Consider the following 15,182-nt stretch of genomic DNA (forward strand, 5'->3'; position numbering starts at 1 on the left):
GTAAGATATTAATAATAATCTTCCAATTCTCCATAACCATTTATTCTGGTGCTGTTTGCAGTTTTGCAAGAGCTGAACTCAGCTCTGTACCTCCAGTAAAACGAACTGTTAATGCGTATACCAAGATTTTTTGGAGAATGTCCCTTTAAATTCCAATAAAACTGCACATGAGAGACAAGTTAGAGTCTGATCAGTTTTCCCACCTCAACCACACAGAAATATAGCAAAGACCAGGCCTTCTTGTCCAGCATCAGTGTCTGGCCTCACTAAAGTGTTGTGGAAAAAAAGGGGGGGAAAATCTTGCTAACATAATGGTAGGCCTTGTACTTGGTGATCTATAGATAATTCACAATGAATTCAGACTTGCAAACCAAATTCTTGTTTTCAAAACTCGTTGAAGTTGTACATTTTATAATAACTTCACTGTTGAAAAATGTTGAAACACATCATAGCCTGATCAAAATTAATACCAGATTCATGCGTATGATGATCTGACCAGAACTGTGGAATATTAGTGAGCGTTGCTGAAATAAATTCTTTCAAGGGACCACAGGGTGGAAAAAACACATCTGACCAGCAGTGAGAAGATCAATGAAAGTAAAGATTGGGACGGATGATGGATCAAGACTGAGAAAAGATGTTTTGGACAGACTGCTGATAATGATGAATAGACATACAGAAGATGGAGCACATATTAAAGAGAAAAGAGAGGCAACAACGATTTCAGAGAGAGAAATTAATGATTTAAAATTACTGCTAAGACATTCTCCTTTCTTTGTTCAGCTAAAACAACATTTCAATGTGCAAAATTTATCAGCTTTGCTCCCACTTTTGTGCATCATGACTACATATCAATTGCCATTCCCTTGAGGTAAATGAAAGCCTTTTTCTCTGCAATTTAATCTGAGTCGAGAGGAAAATCGGGTCAATTTATAAGGAGTTAGCTGCAGGGTTACTGAATAGTTTAACTGCTATTCTCTCAAGACAGTCCCAAATTGAGGTTTAAAAGGGGTTTTTTTCTGAGAGGGAGAATAAAAATGAGTTAAACAAAAAAGATTTTTTCTTTGTCATACAACTTTGTAAGGAAAGGTCTAGTCTTATAGATCTATCAAAATGATTGAAAAAGAGAACCCCGCAGAGGGAAAAAGTCCACCACAGTCCATTCCACGTTTGCAGAGGGAGCATCAACTCACCAGGGGCAAATTAGCCACACGGGAGCACTGAGGCATCATGGGAAATTAATGATCAGGACCTCCAGGAAGTAAGCTAATGAGTCCTTGTCCCGTGCGCACAAACACGGCGAGCCACACACTCACGTAATGAAAGACAGAGAAACCGAGATAAGGAGGAGGTCCTGTGGTGAGGAAGACGCCTAATACGCAGCCGCAGCTGCTAATAACTCAAAGTCTTTGATGGGTGATAGTGGCAGAGAAATGGCGGGGTTAGTGATCTCACAGATGCACATATGTTATGAAATCAGATAATTACAGAAGACCACCAGTGGCTTTCACCCATGGAGGTATAGTGATTACAGTGGCTACATCCTCCCTTGGGGTGGCTAACAGAATTATTAAAAAAACAGAACACACACAAGCCGAATCATCTGCTTCAATGTCACTCCTGCTCTTTCTACTGTATCACTCAATACCCCACGTATACCTTCTTTAACTCAAAGGAGCTGCTCATGGACAGTCTACAGGTTCTGAGGTTCAAACTGTATTTTTCAACAAACCTTTCAGGTCTGTTATATTTGGTACTTCTGGAAGTGGGTATACCATAAATGTCATTAGTTGAAGTGTATACATTTCACTTTGTAGCGTAGACAAAAGATATTTAAATAGACAACTTAAGAAGACTAACACATTTTTGTCATTGTCTGAAATATATTCAGACAAAGTTGTATGTAAACTTTTAATGGATCAGCAGATTTATCTTTTAAACTGCATGATGTTGATTAACCATTTTGGGTATCTTTCTAAAAGCTCCTCACAATAGTTTGCTTGAATTTGCTCCCATTCCCACAGAACAAGTGTAACTGAGCCACAATTGTGGGCACACCTTTCAGCTGTGCCCACAAAGACATGTTTTATTGTGGATAATGGCACGGTCTAAAAGCTTCAGCCAGCATTTTCACAAGCTCTTCTGTTCGGAGGTCAATTCGAAATACATCACCTGGAACACACAACCATCTTCTTCTTGAATGTCATGATGGCTGGGCATTCTCATACTGTTTATACATATAATGGTATAGATGAACTGGGTATCTTCTGGTATCTGGAAATTGCACCCAATGATGAACCAGACATGTTCCGTTCTCTTCTTGATATCTTTGCTGATTTTTTTTGGTTTTTTTACTTCACATCGTGAAGGAAGAAGTGTCCTCCACTTAGCCTAAATGTCGTGAATTAACCTGAGTACTTTTTTAAACCAGTACTTTCTCAAACTCCGCAAAGGCATTGTAGTCCTACATTGGCTACAGCCATTGTATGTAAATTTCTGACAGAGAAGAATGGAAGCAATTACGACGCTCGCTCTGATTTTTTTCAGATTTCAAGGTTAGTAAAATAGAGGTAAAATTCTGCTTTCATTTGTACAGCTCTTCCGTAGAAATCACGCAGCTTCTGCACAAACCTCTCCCACATTAAATGTGTAAAAAGAAATGAAAAAGAAAAAAAAATCTAAATCATACAAGGAAAAATGCCAAAATTAAACATATACAAACATAATATAATATTGCAAGAAGTATGCATCACAAATGTTAGACAAGCGGACCACAATGCGGATATTTAACGTACCTATACAGCGCACATTAAAGAAACTAATGTTGAGTAAAATTGTGTACATTTAAGTCAAACAAAAATACTGGGAAAAAAATTAAGTACAAGTAAAATATATTGCATTCTATGTATGAAATATCAAAAATAAGTGCCATAAAATGCAGTAAAATACAGTCTACCTGAAAGACAGACAGACTAAGGAATGTTAAGCCCCTGAGGTTTCTTAGGGGACAATTTCTCCTGCTTCTGCCCAGGACCCGGTTTCCCACGCTCCGTCTCTGGTGACTTCAGGTTAAAAAAAAAAAAGTAAAACCAGATAGTCTTTCTGGGTTTTCCTGCATAGCGAAACTGTCGCAGGCGGTACCCCCACACCAGTGGGCGCACCTCTCAAGGATTTAACTGTTGCACTCTGGTGTCACATATAACCACACCCTTATGGACCGATTGGCTCGAAGTTTGCCCGGCACCGCCCTGAGCTCGGTGCATCCGCCCTCTCTACTCTGTGCAGCTTGTTGCTGCCAAACCAGTTGGCAGGCTATCTGATTTAATTGATTAGAAAGCCTTTTTGAACTCAGGTGACAATCATCGTTTAGAGAGACTTCTGCTTTAAACTAGAATTCTGGATTTGAGTAAATTCTCAGGATCACTGTTTTGGGGGCGGCGCACCTTCTTCAACCTCTGGTGTGATTTTTGTTTTGATACATATATATATACATATATATATATATTTTTTTTTTTTCCCTGCGCGATTTGAATGAGTTCTTCCTGGTACATCATGCATTTCGGAGCAGGAGCCGGTCTAGCGAAAGTGCGGCGCCGTGTGCATGAGTTGGTGAAACTTTAATGTGCAACAAGAACAGCTGATCACCGCGCCTCTTCTGTCAGGTCTCCCAGCCTGACTTCCACCCTCTCAACCGGCTGCAGAACAACCTCTCCAGGATGGTCTGCCTGCGCGCACCGGGAGCTGCGGGCGCCCTTAAAGCAACAGTTTTCCTCCTCAACATTATCTCCGCTGTGGTGGCGAAGAGACACGTGGTTTACTGGAACTCTACGAACACAAGGTGAGAAACCTCACTGGACAGTCAGGGATGCTTCCCCTCAGGACAGACACGGAGCAGTAGCAGATAGGGTTAGAGCTGAGACTTGTCAGGCTGATTCAGTCTCCGGGCCTGTGTGTAAAACAAACAGAGCCGGCCTGAGCTCGTCCTGCCACGCTGTTGCACAACAATCTGAGCTCCTTGAGCATGACTCAGAGCTTAGTTTGTTTTCAAGAATGTCAGCTATGCAGCAGATCCCGTGTTTGTGTGCTTAATTAAAGAGAGGGCGTAGAGCAGGTATCATTGCTCGAAGTCTTCAGGCTATAAGGCTGCTGGAGTAAAAGTAATAAGAAAAACAACTAAAGTTGATACAGTGGAAAACTGGGTTCACCTAAGACCCAGTTATCTGCTCACACCTTCTCCAGCCAGCCTCTTATCTTCCTCATAATAACCATTCTGCAGTTACTTATTATTCTGTTTAAACAAAGTCTGAAATATAGGTTTCTGTTGAAATGTTTGTTGTCATTAATGACACTTATGACGTTCTCATGGCTTAGGTGTTCATTATAGTCTTATGTGCTTTTGTGCATTGGTTTGGTGATGAGAAGATATGCATGTAATGAGTTGATTGGGGCCATTAGGTTTGTCAGAGGTGTTCCAGGGTGGTCTAATTGGGAGTTTGAGGTGTGAAACTTGCAGAGACTCAAAAACACGTCAAATATTGTCTTACAGGCTTGTTCAGAGACTCGCTCTACAAGGAGGCTCTTTACAATGAAAATGAAAGTAATGTTTTACACAGATAAATTGTACACAAAGTAATATATCCCATGCATTTATTTCATTTGGATGAACACAGCTTGTGCAGAAGGCCGGGTACACTTTCTACAAGAGAGAAAATGTCCAGCAAAAAAAGATGTCTGTTCAGAGGGCCATATACAAGTACATGGAGCACAAAAGGTGCCCAAGCAATAGGTTTGGCTTCTTATGTGTGTCTAAGATTTGAGCTACGGGAAACATGGATTATGGCTACAATTAAAACAAAAAACAGTCAACACGTAAATAAACTTTTAAGGCTAACATAATTGTGAGAGAGACTGGTTTTACAGTTGTCAAACAGGCAGTTGTTGATTTTCCACAAGAAGACTAAGCTAAATATGGCCAATGTTAAAGAATATTGCTTTTCAGAGAGATGCATAGAAGCATACTATCCAAAAGTTTAGTGAAAGGAAAAACGGTGGTGTGAAAAGGCGCGTCAAGCAGCCTTGAGAGTATTATGGAGCAAAGCTCATATAAGAGTTTGGGGGAGATTCACAAGGTGTGAGCTGTAGCTGGAGTCAGCCCAGACTGCAGAGATCAGTCTAGTCTCCATATTTCCAAACTGATGAATATAAATTCCTTGTAGAATAAAGGGAATGTCTTCTATCCTTTCTTTAGTCAGCTGACTGGCAATGTGGAGCACCATGTAAGAGTTGGGGCTACGCTATGTTGTTCTTAGCAGTAGCTCAATAAAAAATGTGCTACTCCTAAATTTTTTCTGACCTCTGATGAAAAGGACTTTAATGATGAAGGAGGTATGACAGTCTCTTTTTAGATCAGTGAAACTGGTTAGTTTCAGGGAGTAAAGATTGCAGAACAATTTGCCCCTGTAATTTGAGAGATACTTGCAGAGAGCAGCAGAGCTATGTATGCATATTTCCTTTTCATATTTGTAGTCAAATGTTCATTAAATGCACAAGAAAGGAATATAAATGACAATGTTTTCTGTGGCTGCAATAAATCAAAATTTCTCAAATGTTTTACTGTACAAGACTATGACTATAATATTAATGTTAAGGCTGCACTGCACGGCATTTTTCTGGCTAACAGATTTCTGTCTTTCTTTTTAAATTAGGACTGCCAATTTTTATTTATAGATATAAGTACTCTTTCCTCCAAAAATTGCTTTTTGATATTAATTTATCCTGGGGAAAAGAGGTTAAATACAAATTCATGTTGCATAAAATATTCATTACATGTTCTTCAAAATCTTGATAGTTCTTGCTGTGCAGTATTTTAGCGCAACTTGTTATAAAGTCCTATATGAATAAAGTAGGCATTATAAGGGAAGTACTTTTAGTAAAACAGAAAATTCAGGCATTAAAAAAATTATCCCTTTTTGTGGCTCAAAGCATATATTTGTAACTCACCTGATTTTTATTTACCTAAATTTCAGTCAATGTGCATTTTGTTGGTTGATTTATTTATAGACTAAAAATACTGCCATATTTTTTTATTTGTACAAATTCTGCCAAACACTAAGATTTTTATTACATGTCTAATTTCCATGTACATCTTCTTTTTTTTTTTGCCCATGTACATACAGAGGATCTAAACATGATTCTCGAGGCCAATAATGTCTTTCCTGAGGCTTGTTGTCGTTGCTGCAGTTCTTATCTTGTGTATTAGAGCCAGCCAGCGTTTCTATCCAGGCAAGTAAAACCCAGAACCGCAAATTGGGATCCAACAGAAACGTGTTTTAGGAGGAACTCTGCAAGGATTAGGAAACCCCTTCATGTCCCCCAGAGATTTGGGGATGAATGGTCACAGTCGGCGACGGTGCCACGCACACTCTGCTGCACAGCACACAATCACAATGCCATCAGGTGGAGGGTGACCCACTGTGGCAGAGAATCACTCTCATCAGCAACACCACCCAATCACAAAGCTATCAGTGGAGCAGTGATGTCCAGAACCCCCTAGACTCACTCTCCTCTCCTCTTCTCCCTCCCCTTCTTCTTCATTAGTTCCCTTGTTACATCCTGCTCTCCATTTAATTTTTTTTGTCTGTGCTCCCCCTCCTTTATGTCTCGCGACTCCCTCCTGTCCTGTGATGGTTATTGGCAGTGTGATTAGTTGAGCTTCAGTCATTTTCCCATCCCATATTTTCTATTAGCTGCCTGCCAGCCAGCCAGGTTGTCTTGAGGCCTGTAAATGCAGTGAGGCAGAGGGGAGAGGAGCACAGGAACACGGGTGCCATGCCTTTTGTGCCTCTGTAGGATTCAAAGCTCCGACATATTCACTTTTTGGACTTTAGCTAAAATAGTAGAATGTTGTTTAAATGATTTGTATTGTGATATTTGTAGTAATAATAATATTATCTATTTTTGTGTGCCATTCATTACACTTTTTATTTAGCATTGTTCAACTAATATGTTTAAACAGATTGATCCCTTATTATTCAGTTCAGCTAATTAATTATCTGATCACCACAAGGCTCCACGGTGTCTATGGCAGAGCATGTAGTTGCTTTGCAGTCTTACTTCCCTCAGGAGACGGTGGAGGAAACAGCAAGCCAAATATTGATTCAGGACAGAATAGTTTTGGATTTGCATTCATCTTTCTGTCAAACATTTCTTGAAATAAATGCATAAATTCTATCCCACCTGCTTGGTGTCCAAGTGGAAAGTAGTACTCATCAAAATATTGAATCACAATTATTGCAGTATCAGTGCATGCAATATCGCAGCAATCAAAGTGCAGACTTTAGTGTAGCAAGAAAGACTAAAAAACATTATAGCATTTTAATTTTTTTCTCCCAAGATCTCATCCCACCCGTGAAAATCGCTGCTTATTTTAGTACTGACAATAAGTTATGAAGCGCATGCTAACTGTAGCATTGTGTGTAGTGAACAGTTAGCCAGTTGAGGTGTTCTCACTGTTCTGTCAGGCTTTTTTACACCTTCAGTATAGCTCATGCCAATGTTTCTGATGAGTACCTAAAATGTAACCTCAAAAAAATAGTAAAGCAGGAAGTGCTTCGTTAAAACACGTGAACGTGTTTCTCAGCCTGCCCTTCATGGAGTAATTAGCACTTGACTAATTACTCCTTGACTCATCGACATAAAAGGGCATCTAAAAAAACTCATAGTTGCATCAAAAATATTTTTTTAAACACCAGTGCAGAGTGTTAACCTTGTAGCCATTATCCTCGTATGCACATGTCAGAAATCTGAGCTTGAAATGCTACAAAGACTTCTGTTTAATGTAAAAATTTGTCATCTTCATCTCTTGAGAGCTATTATCACCACAAAGCACAGTCCTATATTTTAGTGCCAAAATTAAGTCACAATTCAAATGCTAACATTAGCAGCATTAGCAGTTAGCCACTCAAAGTATTCTTAGAGTGCAAAAGATTTCTTTGTAAGAACTTTAGCTAGACTGTCACATTTACCTATTTATTGCTTCTTTAACTGTTAGATGAATCTGGCAATGGAACAGGGCAACTCAAGCATAACTGAGTCTTAAAAAATAGAAACAGTGTATCTGGACTTAAGCCTTTCCTCTCTCACATTATTGGCTCATAATTATAGTTTGATTTGATTTAGCAATATTATTGATTTCGAAACTAGATATAACTTTGTGACACAGTACAATTTCAACATTGATGGCAGATGTTTTTTTTTAAAATGAGAGATTATTATAAAAAAATCAGTAAAATAGTTTACTAGCTTTGCAATGAGAACAAGCAGAAGCCAACTGGGGCATTATTAGCGGCTAATAACGGTAAGACATTAAATTTCTATGTTCCTAAAAACATAGAAATCTTCACGTTTATTACCTGATCACACAAAAACTAGATGAAGTTTTTTTTGTTGTTAGAAATAGTGTGGCATTTTAATATTGCAAGATGTTGTGCCACATCTGTTTACATCTTGAGGGACAGACCCTTCTGTTTTTTGTCAACAACAAGCTAACTGCAGCAGCTAACAGCCATTCATTGTTTTCCCACAGTGCTTACAAATTTTTTGTATCTTATCAGTCTCCTGGCAATGTTTTTTTTTTTTTTTCTTTCAAATGATTACCCAAAATGCTGCCAGATCAATAGTTTAACAATGATGGGGGTGAGCTTTTTCAACGGTGACATAATCAGTCTTTATTACCTGATAATTCTTTAATACAAAGCTACAATATGTCAAGGGTGAAGCACTTATCTGTGGTACATAATGGCAGCTTAGATTGGTATAGCTATTAGACAGTGATTTACAGAACAGACTTTAGTTTGAGAAATGCGTAACTTGTTCACACCGACTAATCTTTAAAACATCTTTGCACAAAAAAACCCAACACTGACCGAACACACAAAGGCTACCAAATAAGATCATGTTAGGTTACCGTAGATTGTTGGAGGACATGCTCTCTTTAGTGTGGTTGACAGGAGACGGTCTCTCGCTGCCACCATTCCTTCGACATCTAGATTTATGGTTTTAATGAAGCGGGGGCAGTGGAGTGGAGACAGAGGAGCCTCGACGCTCTGCCCTTTGCTTGCTAATATGCCTGTAACAAAGGCTCAGTAAAACACTTTTAACGGGCGCACATTTAGCACCCTCCTGATTGAAAACTGGAGCTCTGAAATGGAAGTGATGGGGGTCAGCGGCCAATGCTGTGGGATCAGATACCATGGCCTCTATCTTTGTGGGGCTCAAGTATTCCCCCTCTTTTATGATTTCTTTTTTCTTTTTATGAAGAGAGTTTACGATCGCGCTTGGTTTTACAGCTGTGCCTCCTTTAGAGCAATAGTCTCTTATTAGATGGGAAATTATTATATACTTCCTGGAGCAGTTAAAGGTCAGTAAAATTATATAACCACACTTCTCAGAGTATTTGTGAGTGCGAGCAATATTTGTTACCTCTCTCCTGAGCAAGAAGCTCTAACACTTTTATAATAGTATTCATACTTTTCTTCTAGCGCCTCGGTGTCCTTTAAAACCTGTTGAGTCAAACACTTTGACCAGCCATTTTGCTGATGCAGCCGTGTCTTTTTTTATTTTATCTTTGGACCTACATTCATCCTAATAAAATCCACTCAGGAATCTGTCGGGATGTTTTCTCAAAGGACCAAAACTTCACCTATTGAATTACACTAGCGAGATATGATTTTGGAGATGTTGTATATGAGCGTCTCATACATCTGTAATGAGAACAAATGTTACCCTCATCTCAACCAAAAATAAGCTACTTCAATTCCTCATTCTTTGGCTTATCCTTTTTCCTCTTCTTTTCATTCTTAGATTCCTCAAAAGAGGTGAGCTTGTTCCAGTAGCCGCTTAAACAATTTTGTTTCACTTCATTTTTTGATTTATTCTTTGCATTTCTTCTTTGAATGTTTGCTGCTTTTCTTGAAATGTGACTTTATTACTATCCCCAAGATCCTCATAACTGAAGTCACAAAGAGTCATGGTTTTAATATTAAACTTCCAAAACATCAGTATATTTTCTTTTACTGGCTGACTCAACATCAGAGTGCACAATTAATAGGCAAGTGAGTATTTTGTCCATATGATCTTTTTACTAACTCCCAGCGGATAAACTTGAATGCTAAATGGATTTAATCATAGCAGGAGATGTACATCTGTTTAGGATTTGGCCTAAGGAGGTCAATGCCTTATGTCAAGGTCTACATAATTATTAGGTAGCTTCTATTCTTTAAGTAAAATGCACCAAAAAAAGAGAGTCGTTTGGGGATGCAGCTCTGTTTAAATTGCAAAGATGTAGGGGCGTGATCACAGAACCATTGCACATTTTGTTACAAATAGTTAACAGGGTCGCAAAAAATGTATTACGAACTGAAGATGCCGATTTGAAGAGAATCAATCATGAATCTACCAGGAATTATCTTCCAGTTCTGTCATATTTCATCAGTGTGAACTACCTGCAGCACCTAGAAGTACAAGATGTTCAGATCTCAGAGACGTGCCCAAAGGTGAGGAAGGCTGAAACCCAACCACCACTCAACAAGACAAATCAAACTGAAGTATCTAGACTGAGCAAAGAAATATCTGAAGACCTATTTTTCAAAAGTTGTATGATAAAATGAGAGTGACTCTTGACGAACCAGATAGATGGGTCCTTGACTAAATGAGTGACGGGCACAGAGCTCCACTTCAAGTTTGACGTCAGGAAGATGGAGGTGGGATACTGGTATAGGTTGGTATTACTTAAGATAAGCTGGTTAGACATTTTCAGGTGAAAGATTATCTTAAAATCAACTCTTGAAGCTTCTTTCAGTTTTTAGATCTTTCAAAATGGCAAAGATTTTTTTGTAGGACAATGCTCTATCAGATGCATCCAACTACTCCTTCCAGGGGCTAGCCAGTAAGGGATGAAAAACTTCTGACATGGCCCTCTTCCCCACCTAACCTGAACCCAATTGAGAACTTGTGGACAGTCTCTAAATGGGAGGTTTCCAGTGAAGGAAAACTTGCATTTATAGTGATGCTCAGCAGTAATGGTTCTTTTTGATTTAAAAATTACTCACATTTAGGAGAGACTTCATTTAAAGTATTCACCAGAAAAATCTCAGCTTGAACATTGTCGGCTCTCCCATTACATTACTAAACGTGTTGGGAAACCGGCATTCCCTGGGCTTAATCCGCCAAACACTGGATGAAGAAACAAGTACTTGGGGAAATGGGATGAAACAGATTATTTAGCATGTACTGGCATAGCAAGAAAAATTTAACATGCTTTTACCAGCAGTTTCCCCACTTGAACCCACTTTTCAAGTTTGGACATAGTCCTTAAAGTGTAAAAACAAACAAAAAAAATAATAACATAAAACAGATGCTCTCCGTGAGCCCCCTCTTTCTTTCTGCCTCTATCCTTCATCCCTTAGACAAACTCCGAGCTGGAGCTGTGAGCCAGTGGAGCATATTTAAACAGTGCGTGAAGGTGAATAGTTGTATTGGTTTTTCTGTATCTGTATTGAAAGAGGCCCTCGTAAGTCTCCCGTGTAATCTTGGCCATGTTTAGGCGTTGTTTCTTTCTGTGTGCGCTCATGAATGATCTGCTTTAAATACCAAAGTAAATCACGTCTTGCATGCCACACCTTCATCACACACACATGCACACCCACATCCCGATCTGGTCAGTGTCACGAGCAGCAGACAAACATGCCACACGCTGAAGTGAAAGCAGACAGTGTTTGTAATCATGTCTCGGCAGGAGGAGATTCTTTTATTTTTATATTTTTGCTTAATCATGTAGCAGTCATTGAGCATCCATCGCTTCTCCGTTGCATGGGTGGGCTTAAGTGAAAGTATTTTTCATACTGTCTGCTATCTCCCTTCTCTGTGTCTGTCTCTACTAATCTCTGTCTTCCCCTGGTAAATGATTAACATGGAGAACCTGGCAGAACTATAATCAACAAACCCACAGTGAGGTAATTACACTTTATTCCCTGTCCTGCTAACAAAGCAATTTCTCTTCCCTCCTCCGCTCCACCCCTCCTCTCCTCATCTGTCATGTAGCTGTATCAGTGTCTCTCTCTTCCCTTTTACCTTGTTTCTCTCCATTGTCTCAGTAACTGCTGGGCTACGACCTGTGTAGATTCAGAGATGCATTTGCGTACCTTGTCTGTCTTTTGTAAGCATGCCTTGTCTGTTTGTTTGTGGATTTGAGTGTATTATCTCTTTGTGTGCACTCTTGAGCTGCTTCATCTCTGTCAGGAAACAATGCCGGGCAGTGATTTTTAGCGGCTTGTAAAAGCTTGAGAATTGACATTTGGTAGCATTGTTGTCGGCTGAAGTTTGTTTCAAGAGGAACAATGGCTCCGTCAGAGGTGTGTTTGTAAGAGAGAGGGTGTGTGTGTGTGTGCTTATGGACCACTTGCTCGTTTGGGTAAAAGGGAAAGTCTTTGTTTTCTTGATAAATAGTTGGAGCTGTGATTAATTTTACAGTCTCGAAATGTACCTGCCAAGCATCAAAAACATTCAAATTCTGCTGCAATCTTTTTCATCATCCTTCTTTCTCAAGTTTTCAAACTTCTCTCATCCTCAGAACAAGCTGTGAAAGTGGCTTTTACTGAGAAAAATCCTCTTCTAGCCAGCAGTGTACGGCTGTGAGAACATTTACCAACCACTGCGCTGGCCTCTCAACTAAATGAGTTATTGTTTTGTTTCCACTCGTTAGTTGATTTTAGGTGCTACTTAAGTGTTCAAGGAAAAGGTGAATTGTTGCCTTTGGATGCCTCTACTTGTATATGTGGGGCATATAGTAAGGGCATTGTGCATTCAATGTTGTTGCTTAATACTGGTAAGGTATGTACTGGTATAAGATACTCGCAGTATGAGACCCTTGAGTGAAAATATTCCTGTTTATTTTGTTTACACAAAATCTTAAAATAAAAATGTATAACTTGTTGCTATATTTTAAGCAAGAATATCAAAACGGCTGCTAGTATCAAGTTTCTTGCTTTTAACACAGCACTGTTTTTAAACGTTTTGATTTGGATAAATAGACATGCATATTTCTCCTGCAGCTTATCTCAATAAGTTAGAATATTATCTAAAAAATGACTTATTTCACTAAATGAATTCAAAAAGTGATAATTGTATAGATCCGTTAAACACAGAGTGACTATAAGCAGTGTTCCATTTGTGAATGTTCCCCAAACTAAATGGTCTTTGCTTCACAAACCTCTAGGCTGTACTTTACTCTGTTGCTGTCCCATATTTTTTCCTTCTCCTTAACTTTCCAATGAGCTTGCATACAGCTTTTTGTGAACTGAACTTGTGCCTCATCCTCCTTAGCAGGGAGTATCAACGACTTTTTGCTGGACAACTGAAATATGGCCACAAGTCATATTAAATAAATAAATACTTGGAATATGTCTGTGTGAAATGAAAATGTGATTGAACAGGTTGCACCTTTACAAACACCCTCTAAAACTTTACAGTAGTTTTCAACTAGATGTGTAGCTGTCGGTTTAGGTGGCCAGCTTTCAGTCAGCTGCTTAACAGTCAACTGCTTGTAGCTTGTCAACAGGTTTAAAATAATATTACCCTCATAAGACTTATGGGTGGAGCTCATACGACTTTTTTCCTCAAATGAAAGATTTGAAGATGCATTTCTTTCTTGTAAGTCAGTGATTATGTAGGTGACTTCTTTTAGCCAGCTGACCTGTGGTGCACAGCAACAAGTGGGGGAGTGGCAGCATTTGATTGCTTGTTTCATATAGCTGGAAAGAACTCAGGGCTCTATTTCACATTTTCTGGCATCTTTTTAGAGCTTACACCTTAGGAATATTTTGTTTGAAGATTTTTGCAGTTTAGAAACCTCATAAAACTTTGATATAACTTGATATCAGCCTATGATTATGTTTGTTTCTCTCTGTGGCGCGCATCAGTATGTAACCTGTATTCCTCCATTCTGCTGGTAAGTGATATATTACACCCCAGAATGCATGCAACACGAATATAATGGTTGCACAATAAAAATTATCTTTCCGGCTGAAGGTAACACTGAGATGCCTGTGCACAGGAAGAGTCGGGGCATACTGTATTGAAAATGAGGTTTGAGGCAGAGGCCTGGCGGCAGTGAGGACGTCTGTATTAAAATGGATCAGATAGTCACAGTGCAGCTCCGAGCAGACATGGTGTAGAGGCATAAAAGGACGGCCGCCTCTCTCCTCCTGGTCAGGATATTTAGTCAATCGATACCAATTTACCAGGAAGATATTATCATCGCCTTCTCGCATTATCGCCAGACTGCATATGGACCCATCGCATTCCCAATTTCTCTCTCCACGTCCGCCTGTTTCTCTGTGTACACACATGCATCAATATTAGGGCGCATTAACGTGTAATAAGTTGCATCGTGCGAATGTCTCCAAGTGAGCCGGAACAGCTGCGAAATGAAATGAGGTACACTGTTGGCACGGTGCAGCCTGTTTGGCACAAAATGGCTGCTGACGGCATGCTGTGCCGCGTGCGTGTGAAGAGGGAGGTTATGGTGGCTTTAAGAGCTGCTGGTGAACGCAGAGTGTGAGCGTATTCATTCATGGCTTACAATGAGCTGTCACTGTTACTGGTGTCAAACGAGCTGTGTACTCATTTGATACAAAGATATTTGGTACAAAACAGCAATTAAACTGGGGGGAGGTAAAGAATGCTTAGACAAGAAATGTGGGAAACACTGTCAATCTAATCCAGGATAAAACACAACAATGTGACGCTTGTTTAGCCAACACGAAGGTTGTAGAATTTCTCTCACACGTGTGCACGCAGAAATGCACTCAAGTGCACATAGCCTCGCACAATCCTCTTGCACTCAGCTCAGAAATCCTACCAAAAAGGCAGCCTGGGAATTCTGAGAGACAGAAATTGAATTAGTATTGAGCCAGGCAGAGCAAAAGGCTGTAGCAGGAGCTTGGATTATTGTACAAGACAAGGTTCTGACTGCCAGAAGGACACAGAGACATCATACCTCCACTGATGTTAGGTGCTAAGGGGCAGAAACTTGTGTTTCATTTTTGTGATAAATCCTTTTTTTTCTCAGATTAGGCATTTTGTTTATCTAAGTCTGTTGTGAACATGATCATGGTATTGCCTCC

General features: G+C 39.5%; 1 protein-coding gene across 1 annotated transcript in view; it reads left to right on the forward strand.

Annotated features, from left to right (window-relative positions):
* Positions 1-3,286: 3,286 nt before the first annotated feature.
* Positions 3,287-15,182, forward strand: part of efna4 (ephrin A4) — a 46,166-nt gene continuing 34,270 nt past the window's right edge. The window contains exons 1-2 of the mRNA XM_032558627.1: positions 3,287-3,458; positions 3,663-3,838. Of these exons, the coding sequence (XP_032414518.1) occupies positions 3,717-3,838 (122 nt within the window). The 5' untranslated portion in view covers positions 3,287-3,458; positions 3,663-3,716. The remainder of the gene's footprint in view (positions 3,459-3,662; positions 3,839-15,182) is intronic.

The sequence above is a fragment of the Xiphophorus hellerii genome, chromosome 3, assembly GCF_003331165.1.
Source record: "Xiphophorus hellerii strain 12219 chromosome 3, Xiphophorus_hellerii-4.1, whole genome shotgun sequence".
NCBI lineage: Eukaryota > Metazoa > Chordata > Actinopteri > Cyprinodontiformes > Poeciliidae > Xiphophorus > Xiphophorus hellerii.